Below are 14,127 nucleotides of genomic sequence, written 5' to 3' on the forward strand. Positions count from 1 at the left end.
GTAAAACTATTCGAAACACATTTGAAAACATGATACAACGAAATCGATTTTGTTATCTTGTTCGTGTCTCGTAACAAACGCAATCGAACTATTCTCTATGGCTTTGCAGCGATTGCTACGAAACAGTTGACTGATTTTATTCAGTAATACTAGGCGATCGATGAAGCTCCGAATCGAGAGAATAAAATTGGATACGATATGTTCTTGCGCTGCCATTTCTTTGAACGCCGAAAATTCTAAGTTGCTTGCTCGATGAATTCTACGATTTTTATTTTCAAAGGAATCGCGAGAATGCAACGCGCTTCGGATATCATAGCGACGGGTTTTCTTGCACGCCGGAAACTCAAACAGACAGACGGCACTTTCTACGGTTAGTTCTATCTCATTGGTAACGTCTAGGTAATTTAATAATGGACAGAATCGAGCGTCTCTCTCGTGGATAGATGACGTGTACAAACCAGCAAAGCAAATTGGGACTGCTGCGAGTTGGTAACCGCCACGCCGCCACGCCGCGCCATTGAACACAAAGGCCACTCTCTGGTGACCCAACATCCTGTCTTGTATTCTGACTATCCTCCGGAGGATCCAAAGCAATCGCTTCGCACACTCGATGGAAGTAAAGCGGTAACGTTCGACCGATCTACTGTCCATGACATCGAAGGAGATCAACTTCGAACGAACCAGGCTCCGTTTTAACCCTTTGACTATCAACAACCTCAATATAGAAGTTCTCAATAGCCAGCTCTAAAAGCGTTTCACATTAATCGCCCACTGGGACATCTTTAGACATCGTTCGTTTGTTACCACCTTCACTGCGACGGTACAAACAATCGTATCTAGTGCAGCACGGAATAACGTGGATTATTAATACGTGGAATATTATAGTGGAAATGACCGTGTGCAATGTGGCGCACTGTAATAGGAAATATTAACACGTTGCCGACCGAATGTAACGTAATCGTCACGTTACAACAATTCGCTCCGATCTATTTTAATCTCCACAGAATTTCATATTGCCAATTCTTTTGAACCTATATCATTCAATCCATCAACGGGCAGACTGATCTGGATATTACGCGTTTCGAAACGAATAGCGGAAGGAAAGGATTAAATTCGCGAGAGAATCGTCGATAGAGGGATTACTTTGGCTGGACAACGCGCATTAGCGAAATCCGACAAGAACGAGCAGAGATTATGCTTTTCTTTCAGAATACGATTCAAGTTTCAAACAGAGAACAAGCTAAAGCTTGGATTTGCAATATAGTAATTTGAAACAGCGAGTTTAATGGCTAAATGGAGCAGATGTATTTGATAATTAAAGCCCGAATGAAAATTTACTCCGGCTGAGGCTAACGCCGGTTCGACGATATTTATCAACACTGAAATGTTCCCATTTGCCCGAGAGCTACTCGTATTCCTTGGCTGATAAGACTGAGCAGTTGGATTTATCGCTTCGACACGATTCCTCTTTCCAAGCCGAGTTCCAGGCGTGTGTTTGAATTTGTATTACAATTAGAAAAGTAGGGCTCGCGAGACCAGATTATTTTAGACTTGACCGTAAAACAAACGATCAATTGAAGTTCGTAATGTCATTAGCGAGAGTATGGTAACTGGTTGATAATATGCTTACGTGCTTTGGCAACCGGGTTGCACATTTGCATCTCCGACACGCGGCCTAAGACACGAAGGAAATTGTGTTCCCGCGGTTTCGAACAACGTAATTTATTCAAGCTACTTTCCCCAGGAGCAACTGATGCTCGTTCATTTGCATATAAATACACATCGATACCGCTGTTAAAAACAACAGACACCATGAAACTTCCTGCTGCTTTCCGCTAGTTAACAAAACCAACCGCAATCATTATTGCGCTCCGCAAGAAAGATCGAATCGTGTTGACCAACTGGTGTTCCATTCGTACAACTGTAATTGGATCCCAGGATCGTGGTAATTTATTCGTAGATCAATTTTCAGAGGAGCTAGATTGCATTTTTTTGCTCTGAAAGGTTAAGAGGGAAAAGCTTTCAAGATGACAGTGACAATCGTGACGTTCCTTTGAATCCTTTTCTTCTCTTAACTTATTCTCTTTTTTACTCGAATAAATCATTCGATGGAAAAAGTAGATAGGATCGAAAGCACCGGTGGTGCAATGAGATTGAAAAAACATGAATCATAATCTCGAAGCGACGTTGCTCGTCCTTGTGTAAAACCAAAGAGAAGAAGAAACAGACGTGATATGAGATTCAGAGAAGGATTATAAGAAAAAAAAGAAAGAAATATTTTACCAAGGTGGTTGTGTCGTTTGAATATTCGAAAACAGTGGACGTCAGGTGGTCGCTTGACGAACGAAACATAGAAAAAGCGTGGGTTGGAAGGAAAATACAAGAGAAACGAGCGTCTGCGCGTTACTAGGACTGGCTGTCACGAGAACTCCTGTAGAAGACGAGGCTGGCAGAATTTCGCCGAGGCAACAGTGCGCGGACCGCCTGCACGCGACGCGGTTGCTTCCACGCGACGCCCTCCACGTCCACGTTATTGCCCTTACAGAATCCCTAAAAAATACACTTTATTTTTCGCACTGTTCCATCTTGACAGTCTTTAAAAAAAAAAAAAAAAAAAAAAACAGAAATTCTAAACGATCTCGAGAGGTAAAAAATATTCTACGTTAGGAAATATTTGTGTAACGCTTGCAACTGGTTGTTAAATGGCCCTCGCGATCCTTGTAACGAGCCTCTGGACGTTTCATGGCGTAAAGATAATGAGTTGCGAATAAATAACGAGGAGAAGAAAGTGCGATTTCGCTCGGAAACAAACAAACGATGAGATTATACAATTGCAATCTCTGCGAACATTAGCAGGCTCGTGAAAGGGGTGCAAAAGACGTTTAACGGTTACCTAAACGTGCCGGAATGCGATCAACGTAGGCAAACAGAGACGCTGAGACGTTTTTCTAATGGATATTTGTCGGCTGGTCAGACAAAGTGCAAATATTTCTGAATGGTAGAAGGCTCTAAGAAATGCCGAAAAAACGATCGGTTGCGGGACTGCAATTCAAATAAAGAAAAAGTTAATGGAGAAAGGACAAACACGGTTCTTCCAACTATTACGAAAAAGTGACAAGTTTACCGAGCTGCTACGAAGAAGACTTAAATAAATTGGTTTCAGCATTTAGAGAATTGTGGCGGCGAGGTCAGTCATAATGGTGATGTTCAAAGAGATCATCGACATGGATCGTCATCGAAGTTGGTATTGAAAAACAAAAATGCGACATTCGAAGCAGTATTACACGATTTTACGGTAAATCCTACTCTTTTATATTATCTTTTTATCGACTCTTTTGCACGAGTATCGAAAGCTTGCGGCTGGCAGTTCGATTATCGCGTTGGGTGTTAATTTCGTTTTAACCCGTCAACTGCAGTCAATTGTTTTACTTTTTTATATGAAACCATTCATTTTTTTATTGCCCATCGATTACCCATACGGCGGATAATGTGTTAAAAACGACAGGGTCCAACATCTCAGCTCTGAAAGGTAGTGGTCCATTCGCGAAAAAATACGACGAAAGTTCTCCCATTTACTGTATGCAAGTTTACGCCTCGCTACTACGTATCTTTCGCAAACGAGTATTTATAAAGGTTAAGAAGAAAGTCTGATATCGCGTGCAAATTTAAGAAACTTTGCTGGTTCTCTGTAATCTCCGGTCGAGAAAGTCGTAACTTTCAAGAGTTATATTTCTTCTTTTATCTGCAGTCTCAATCGCAAGAAGAATCGTCACCCATCGAACCTGACGATTTTAATTTTCCAATAATTCGTAAGATCGTCAAAGAACCTTTATATCCTTTGCGGACGACCAAAGGATATTCGAATCTTTTCTCTCTTTTTCCTTCAGTTGGTATCTAATAAAAAATGAAACGATTACGAAACCGCACGCGAAAGATTGTTAAACAAATAAGCGGGTAATAAGCAGGACGAAACGAAGCTTTTAAGGCCGTTGCGACCCTCGATGTCTCCCATTAATTCTAATAAATGCAATCGATTAAGTTTGACCGCGGATCGCAACGTTACACGTTCGTGTTCATCAATGATGTACAGAGTACCCCGATAAAACATGTTACGCGTTATATTACCATATATCTTAATATGGAAAATGCACAGACGACGTCAACTTGTCACGACGTTGATATAAAAATGTTTCACAAAATAATATTCATACATCGGATAAGAAATTTCCTTCTGTTATTTTCTCATGAATCACCCTCTATATGCGAATCGATGAACATTACAAAATTCATTTGGTTCAATCATTTCCATTTCGTGGTCATGCACATTATCATCGAACGTTATTCCCTGTAAATGCATATTTAATCCCTTCCCTCCGCATTCAAATTGGTATTTCGAGCTTCGAATGGAAGTTATTGATAAAAAACCTGAAAAACTGACTGAGCTCGCAACTTTCTCCAACCTTCCACGCAATTTCCCGAGCGTTTAATCAAACTACAAAGTACTTTATCAGTTTCACAGATCGTTCTCACGACGAGGCGTAATGAGTTCGAAAAGTGACCAGCTTAATGGAAATACTTTGGTAACAATGAAATTCAATACTTTAATTACGGTATTGTCGAGTTGGAAAATTACGGCTATCGTGTATAATCCATAATCTGTTAAAGGTTAAAAAGGTGGCGCATGGCGATAATTTACGTGCAATTTCACGAGTGTTCCCGTGGACCTAAAATTTCCCAATGAATTTTCAACGAATTTCCCTTGGTAAGAAAAGTGGAACGCGATCGCTAGGGGAACTCTCGGCAAAAATTGAGCAGACTTAACGAACTTTTGGAAGAATTCTTCTCTGGCGTAAAGTAGATTGCTCTTTTCCACGACTTTCTATCTCATCCTCTTCCCTTCTGCCTTCTCAATCTGGATATTGGTCGGTCCTCATCATTTAAATGGTAAACCGTTTGATAACAAGCGTTAAAAATAGGGAAGCAATTTTAGAACTAAGCAAACTCATTTCATTTCCTACCAGAAAATTTGGTAGCGTTTAAAATGCATAACGCAATCGAAGGAGACCTTCGTGAACGTAAGTTTCCACGCATTCGTGGATTGCGTTCCAATCGTTGTTTCGATATCCTGGAGGAAGAAGGAATATTCTGTTTTCAAACACGTGGAAACAATCTTATTCCCCGTACGATCCATCAGTAATACGGTTTTTCAACTGGAAACTTATTTTCCACGCAAACTCTGAAAAGCCCGAAGCTCTGTAATGGGTTTCAACTTCTTTGAATGTTTTTTTTCTTCATCTTCAATTTTGATAGCATTACAGTTATGCTGGTACAGTTCGAAATAACATAATCACCTGATTATTACAGTGTCACTCGAGTGTCGCCTCAACTTGATATAAGACACATTTAAAGCTTCCTCGAGTGACCCAGCACCCGGCGTCCGAGGGTTAACTAGTTTTCGCTCGTATATAATGCTCGTTTCACGTCAGAAGGGTGGCGTAATGAGACTTTCAAGCCGCTATATCATGAACCTTAAAAAAAATCCAACGGACATCTCGGTCACGATTTTAATTTAGTGTATGATAAACGGTGTCCCGTTGAAAATTGAAGATGCGAACGTATCGGTCCGTTCAACGGTCACTCTTTTATCTATATCTCAATCCTGCTATTAGTCTGTGTCCTGTTTGTCCTGTGATGTTCCTCCCGGGGACATAGGTACGTGGTGTGACGGTAGGTCAGGGGATCAGGAGGTTTATCCTTACAAAAGGTTTCGAAGCTTCCACCCTTCTGTCAATCGGGTGTCTATCGGAAGCGTCGATCCACCCTCTGTTCGATTCATACTGCCCGAAACAAAAAGGTGGGCGGGATTACAGGAGTCAATCCATATTATCGCGTGTCGTACTAGACGCGGCTAATTCTACCAGGACAATCAACGTGACTGGAATTACGATAGTAATACTATTGAAAATTCGTCTACATCACGTATGAGAGTGAACGCATTAATTTCGTTGGCTCGTGTATCTCGATGCTTTAACGAGGTTTCTTTTTCGAAGAGCTCGAACACGACAGCCGTCATTCTGTCAAATATTTCACACGCGACATCGAGGGATCGTTAAAGCTTAAAAGAAGCGTGGATGCACGGGAAGCTGAAATTCGACTGGTACTTTCATGAATAATAAAAGAACAGACGAAATATCAGGCGACAGATGCTTCCAGGTTGCTCGTTGAAAAACGAGTCGGTGATACCGTGTAAAACAAGTGCTCGCTAAGTAGTTAGAAAGTCAATTACGTTAAAACGTCGAGAGAGAACATTTGTCGACGAGGAGGATACTACGTAGGCGAACGTCGCGTTACGCAACCAGGATAAATTAAATCTCATTGTTTAATCGGTAGCGACGTTTACGCGTGCTCGGCCCATTTGAACAAGGTCAGAAATTTCGTCGACGTTGCGAATAAAAGGGTTGCCGTAGTTGATTACTTCCTCCCGCTACTCGTACACAGATTTTCTCGATTCGAAAAACAGAGAGAATCGAACGTGATACGGCTCTACGGGAGAGTATTTATTGTCGTTAAAGCTAATAGGCGTTGCTAGTTTCGTGCGACGAATAAATCTGTCGACGTTTATTAATCGCGATAAAGGAGACTACGATGAAATAGTGCCGATATTGTAGGATTTACTCGAGCCAAGCACATAACTTACGGGATTTACACCACCCTTTAAAAGGCAGCTCGGTAATATATTATAGTACACGGGATGATTGATGGGTGATACTCTTCGCTTATATATTTCACCTTATATCTAATTTAAATTATGTTCTTACTCTTGAAAAACTGATATCCCTTCGCTTTACTCGGCTTATAAAATACTTGTTACGTGGTTTTTCAGATGAGAAACCAGCAGGACGCCTCGAGTCGTCGAAACAGCGGCGGCGACGACTGATTATGACGCGCGTCGGCACGCGCCGCGATCACTCTCGTCTCCTCCTGCCATTCTCATCCTTCGAGACCTTCCACCTTCCCTGCAACCTGATCCTTCTTCTTCTCAGCCTCCTCTCTGTCCGCAGCGTTCTTCCGTGTAATGAAAAGACTAGACCCCAGTGTCATGAACTTGCGACCTTTCCTTACCACCCAGTCGATAGCAACGTGGAAAGAAAATTTTCTTCCTTCACACCGGACTGGATGCAACGTGGCTTAACTTGGTCGAATCGAGTGGAGAGAATCGACATCAAGGATAATAGGAAGTCACGGAAAGACGCGAGCTCGTTGAAACGAGATAGCCAGCTGGCGAACAAACGAGCTCAATCCAACGGCGACTATGATCGTGAATTTGCCGATAGCGTGACTGAAATACTCGGCAATTCTTTCGTCGAGTTTCGCAAACGGCACGAGAAACGAAAGTTTCGTCGAGAAAACGACGTGCAAATCGATACGGATACTCGAACCGACGATACGAGTCTATCGAATGGCGCACGCTACCACGACAGGAAACACATCGACCTTAGAATGAAAAGAAACTTCGAGAGGAAACGTAAATTGAACTGGAAGGCTGCATTAAGTTCCCTCGGATTAGAAGAATCGCTTTCCGATTGCGACGGTGAATGCGAACGAGTCTATTCGCGGTCCGTTCGAAGAAATAGGTCCGATCGAGTCGCGGATAATCCCGAGACGAAAAGAGACAATGAAACGGACGCTTCTTCCGTTCGTTCGACCGACGTAAATGGCAATCTGTCAGCGGTGCTGAACGAGAGCAGCGAGCAGCCTTTCATTGGCTTCGAAGGCTCGCAGAAGTTCCCCATAAAAGTCACCCATAAGCCGCCGGTAGCACCTCAAATTGAAAAGTACGACAGAAGGCACTTTGGTCCACCGAAAATGGACGTTCCTGAGGTCACTTTACCTTCCTATCCGACCACGATGTCTCCGGATCTGCCCAAGAGTCCTGGCAGGGATGTTCTCCATCGACATCGTAAAGTGGACGAGAACGCGGAAGAAGAACGGAAACAGGAAACGATCGACGCGAATGAGAAGGTAAACGATACAACGGATGAATTGTGGTTACCAGGCGCGTCTTCCGGTCGACGTTCTTCGAGCATGGCCGCCAGTAAATCTGAGGAAAAGCGTGTTTCGACGTCTTATCCGATATTGACAAGCACCGAACAAGATTTCGAAAATATATCGAGCACTCAGGAAGGGAGAAAAGAGGAAGAGAGAAACGAAGCGGAGGAAGGTGTGACAGTGTCAAATGTGAAACCATTCGAGAAGATAAACGTAACCATCTTGGGATTGTTCGAGATGACTCGAGGTCAAGAGCCCAGACCGGAAGGACCCAGCGAACTGCAAGCCGCCAGATTAGCTGTGGAACGAGTAAACGAAATGAATGTGCTATCCAACTTCCAGCTCCGTCTTATTTATAACGATACCAAGGTAAGGATCACGTAATTAACTAATTACTTTGAGTTGATGCTTCGAGAAGAAGGGTTGTTTGCTTTGCGTGCTTCGTGCACCGTTTTAAAGGGATCTTTGTCATGGGATTTATTAACACATCGAGTGCCACAGTAGTGACAAACGCTATAATTTTAAACGAAGAAACGATACTTTATATATTTTTGTGCACTTTCGCGAGAGACGAAAATTTCCTGCTGCTGGTGTTAGTGTCAATTCTCTTCTAGGTCCTCGCTTTTATACGAAACACGATACGTGTTTCCTATCACGCGATCAGACTTTCGACTATAACAGCAAACCAGTGAAAAATACTTTACCATGAAACAGCTTGAACGGTTCACCTAAATTGCGCTCTAGATAACGCTAGATTTTAGAAAGAGCTTCTAACCTGCTACCATTCACTTTAGTCAAAGAAAAATGGACGAGACGAGGAAAGAATAACGCCACATGGCTTCTCAATATTATGTAGCAATTTTTCTTTTCATCGAACAAACATACATACACACGTATAATATATATTAAAATTTGAAACTGTCGCAAACCTAGCGATTTCGCGTTTTCCCACCGAAATTTAGGACAAGTTTCTCGAAACGTTGCGCGTTTACGTCGGCCGAAATTACACTTCTAAATTAGCGTCGCGTTAATTTGCAAATTACATCAGTTTAAAATTTCATTTTCTGTTCGTCTATGTCATAACGCGTGGGAACTTTGACGTCATTAGAAAGAGGATTTTACACAGTCGTAACAAGGACGAGTGTTAAATTCGAGTTGGGTTACGTTACGGTCTGTGACTTTTATTATTTTTTCAATTGCATCATGAAATTGTTTTTTTTTGTATATATCGTCTAGTTCATGTCAAGTGCTGTATCAACATGTCGACATCACAGAAGAAAGAAAGAAATTCAACATCGCAAAGAGCAATTAAACCGCGACGATTGTTTGATCGAAACAACATGCTCTTGAATCTTGCACGCGCGCGACTGCGTTTGTGTTGGAAAAACCACGGGGAAAACTGTTACCTCTCGTGATAATTTCCGTTCCTCTGTTACACACTTTTCGCGTTAACCACCCCGTTTGTTTGAGCGTGCTTTATGGAGGAAAAAAACACGATCGACTATGTCATCACAGGTTCGTGATAAACGCGGTATGGTATGCCTTTTATACAGAAGGAAACATTTTATAGATAAACAAAGTAACGATTAAATAAAATTTGTTGAAATTCCGTTCACGCAACGTTAATTGGTCTCTTGCTTTACCTATGTATAAACCAGGATTTTTAATTTGCACCCTAATTAAAAGAAACAGTCGTGGTACCGATCGTTTTCCAGTAAGAAATTTCGCATTTTCAGAGCAAAGCGACAGAGCTCTCATTATATACGAGCCCGAAGCGTCACGTGGATTTTATGTGTCTTCTTCGTTGAATTCAGTAGAGTGCGTCAGTCTGTTTTACGTTTTCTCGGTGTGCTAGTGCGGTGTGCGGTTGCGTGTGTAACGCGAACGGCTCGATGAAAATGGGAATTCGGAACGAGGAACGGCCGTAGGCTATACGTAATTCAACCAATCTCACGCTGACAAAGTCCTCGAAAAGCGTTCGTCTCTTACGACCGTTTGATAAAAAAAAAAGAGAGAGAGAGAGATTGGAATTTTCCGTGAAACCAGTTTTCCACACTGACTTGCCCGTTTTACAACCAGCCCAGTCGTTTATTCGTTGCATTAAACGAACGCTTATCAGCAAAACATTCTCCGGTTGATCCCTGAATATTCACCATTAATTTTGTTTGCGTTCGCAAGAATTTGCATACCTCGAATCGCGACCAAGCGATTTTCGTTGTCCTTTTCACCGGCACGTTAACAGCCAATGAAACGTTACAAATAGAAGGATGTTGCATCTGGGATCCTTTTCTCGCTAAATGGAAATGAGATTTTATTTCGGCGTCGAACGCGACCTAACGTAAAATAGAATCTTATCCTTTCTCGTGACCGAGTTTAAACGCGCTTTAAAACGGAGGGAAAATTCTGCGTTGGCTTCGTTTCAGTTTCACACTAATTAGCTGAAAACTTTGTCTGCTAAATATTCGTGGGGGACCTGCGTCGTTTCGTTGTTAAATAAGTAATAAACTTTATTTGATTTTCTGCTCTTGATATAAAATTTTGTTAGACTTTAACGATCTAATTAAAAAATCCTTTTTGTTGACTTTGCATTTTTGTTCGGTCAAACTTTTTCCACCGAATTATTATCTGTCTTTTAATTGGTGAAACCTCAAAATAAGAAACAATAGAATCACGTTTCCCGAATGTGGAGATTAGAGTTAGAATCTGTTTCGAAAAGTGGGTTACGGTGAAAAGCCTGTCGCTATCGGTGTTATCGGATTAAACCAGACAGGCGAAAAAAATGGTTCAAAAGGAAAACGAGATTCCAAAAAACTCTGGCTACGCTTTGGAATTTATTCACAACCTTTCTTAAACTTTAACCTTTTATTTCCTTATCTGTTGGAGATTGAAACGTCATTTACCGTAACGTTAACGAAACATTCCCGTAAAATAAAATTGTAAATGTTTCTGTGATTATCAGAAATTTAATTAAACGAAGAAAGATACTGTCAGCTTTATTTTTAATCTTCCCAAGCTTGTTTTAAATACTTATCACGCACTTTATATAAAATGCGGCAAAAAACGTGTTACACTGATCGTATCGATGGTTTCGAAGCAAAGCCTATCAAACCACAATTATCGATACTTTCCCGCAACCGGTTAGAAGAACCGAAGGAAATCGATTGCAATCAAACGCGTTGAAAATGAAAAAAGGCCAACTCCAATTATACGACATACCAGTCGTATGAATTCCAACTGGATATTTTAAAAGCGACGTAAAATATCGCGAATTTAAGCTTACCTATTTCCTTAATCTGCAAACGGAAGATATTTGAAATTGCATAAATAGTAATGAGCAAAGCGAGAAAAAAAATGGAGAAGGAAATGGTAGCTTGATGAAGTAATTCGCGACGTCGTTTTATCTCCGTCGACGTCACTCATCGATGGCGTCTGAAACAGAGTGGAAAAAAGTAACTACTGGACCATTTCCTTCTCTAATTTTTTCAGAGCAACTTATTCGATCGAAGCAAACAACGTATACCTACCAGAAACCCTTTCTTCATTGACGTTTTCCTGACGTTTGAAGAAGGAGGAAGAGAAGAAAGATAGGTTGCCTGAAGAGTTATTTTCTCGGTCAACTTTGACAGCTGATGAATGACCACGCTGTTACGTGTTATCAGAATTTTCAGAAGAGGGTAAATGGAAAAGAAATGACGTGTTGTGGATAAAAAACAGCCTCGAAATTGGACGTTGCGAATGAGAAATGGAGAGAAAGAACAGCTTGTTACGGACACGAGCGTTGTCTAGGCTGAGGTAGTGTGTCATTTTTCGGAACACCCTATATTTCTCTATACGATGAAAAAATATGTTACAAATTCTAACGGTATGATCATTCATGCTTTTCGGATTGGGATTAATAGAGCAGAACGAACGAAAACGATCCGAAAATTACGTGAACGCACGATGATTAACCACGTAATTGCCTTGTCATGGTTAGTTAACGAAACAGAGTCGAAGCCGCTATCGATAAAAATTTGCAAACGCGATCAGTGATCGCTATTGAAGCGAGTTTCTGACGCTTTGGGGACATAATGCGGCAAAAGTAATTTTTTAAACGACGACAGGAGAGCGAGTGGAGCAAATGAATCGCGTGATTAAACAAATAATAATGTCATTGAGTTATGAGGAAATTGAAGGTAGCCGTTTCCACGAGGAAAATTAAAGAGCAAACGATATTCTTTGAACGTCCATGGCGCGACGTAATTCCCACGGTATCCTTAAATAATGGTTTGAAATTGATTTCAAGATCGATTTCAAGTCAAGAGAAAAGACGAAGTGGAAGAAATATGACTGACAAAAGGAAAGTGGTTCAGCAGATTTCGCGATGAAATGCGACGCTAAGGTAATCCCCTGGAAAATGAAAAACGACGATTCACGTTTTAAAGTATCCGCGAGAAATCTTACTACACTCAGGCGAACATTTAATGAGAATGCCGCTTTGATACTGTTATTCCTTATATATACTGTATATACTCTTTTAACCGCACAACTACATTAAATTTTTCCATAAAGAATCGCAGCAGTAAGATTTAACGATGCTTCCCTGAGTGAAAAGTAATGCGATTCTTTTATACACAAGGTGTCTCGGCTAACACCGAACACCTAAATATACCTTTTATTTAGTAAGAACGAAACTGTTACACCCTGTATAGCGAAAAAACAGTCCATCATCTGGACATATGAAGAAGAATGGTGAAACATGAAGAAATTTATGGCTCGTATAGCCAGTAAAATTTTTATAAATGATTTTGCGAGCCTCGGAACATTGAAAGAGTCATATGAACATATGAATCTGGTTATGAAAAGGCATTTTTTTAAATTAATTTAGCAGACGATACTAGCGCGTTATATATCAGAGGTAGCTTGACAAGTTTAAAAAGCCGGGGAAGCTGTAGGACTTGAAACTATGCGTACAACGCTATCAGAACTTGCTATAACATCGGAGAGGGTGTTCGCAAAGTTGTGTCTCTCCGTGGTATAATTCCGTGGTGAAACAAACTTGCGTCCTATCGCGTAGAAACGTTAACCCTTAACTCATTCAAGATTAGGCTGTCAAAACTTAGCAGACGCAAGGGTGAATTATAAATCTATGTCGCTGCTGGCTGAAACGACTAAAAATTCAATGAAAACGGTTGAACGGCATAGAAATTTTCCTCCTCTTCTAAGAAACATCGTGTTTGCATCCACGTCTTTAAGTTGATACACTACGACAAGACAGGTAGAACGGTCATACGCCCACTGAAAGCAGTGACCTGTGCTACAAATTCAATTTAATCAGAAATAATAAGAAAATAGGAAAGGGGTCGCCGATGACCCCCACGGTAGTGAACGTGTTAATAATTCACTGCGCTCTTTTCGTGCATGGAAAGGTGATATTTATGATTACTAAACGATTTCGTAAAACTTTCGCGCGCACCGAGAGCAGTCTGATGTCTGACTATATTCGGACGTTACTACTTACTCGCTTGACGCGCTTCGCTCATACTGCTGGATAGTCACAAGAAGACTGAAATACTATTACCACCTACACACTACTTTGTGGATTTATAATTTATAATGTTTAATAAACACCAGTTGCACTTCGACCAACACGCTAAAGCCATTAAAACGATTTCAATATATTAGTTTCTATTGTAAATGGTAATAACATTGAAATTCACAATCGTTCTGCAATATTTCTGTTCGTAGAAAACAGATCACAGGTCACTCTTTTTTCCTTGCCATTTTTGCTCGATATTCCATTTCATCGATGCCATGAAATTTTATTCCCATTTTGGCGCCGCTATAAAACAGATCGTTTGTTTCCCAGGGACATATAACATTCGAGTTCTATGCAAGGTTCTTCAAACTTTTATAAAGCCTCATGATCTTGGTTATACCTGGATAGAAGCAATCATCGCATCGGATCGCGAATGTTCCTGCATAAATCGGTATAAACGTCCTCTTACATCTTCCTCCGTTTCTCATTAGCGTTCAAATGAAACTTCTAATTAAAAGACGTCAGCAAGATCCATCCTATCGTTTCTCATTAAACGATGT

General features: G+C 40.9%; 1 protein-coding gene across 3 annotated transcripts in view; it reads left to right on the forward strand.

The window, feature by feature from the left end:
- The first annotated feature begins 2,477 nt into the window (after nucleotides 1-2,477).
- The window catches only part of LOC114877446, a 33,529-nt gene continuing 21,879 nt past the window's right edge, over nucleotides 2,478-14,127 (forward strand). For all 3 annotated transcript variants that reach the window (XM_029190042.2, XM_029190052.2, XM_029190060.2), the window contains exons 1-2: nucleotides 2,478-3,295; nucleotides 6,884-8,418. In XM_029190042.2, the coding sequence (XP_029045875.2) occupies nucleotides 6,940-8,418 (1,479 nt within the window). In that variant the 5' untranslated portion in view covers nucleotides 2,478-3,295; nucleotides 6,884-6,939. The remainder of the gene's footprint in view (nucleotides 3,296-6,883; nucleotides 8,419-14,127) is intronic.

Source organism: Osmia bicornis, chromosome 3 (assembly GCF_907164935.1).
Source record: "Osmia bicornis bicornis chromosome 3, iOsmBic2.1, whole genome shotgun sequence".
Classification (NCBI taxonomy): Eukaryota; Metazoa; Arthropoda; class Insecta; order Hymenoptera; family Megachilidae; genus Osmia; species Osmia bicornis.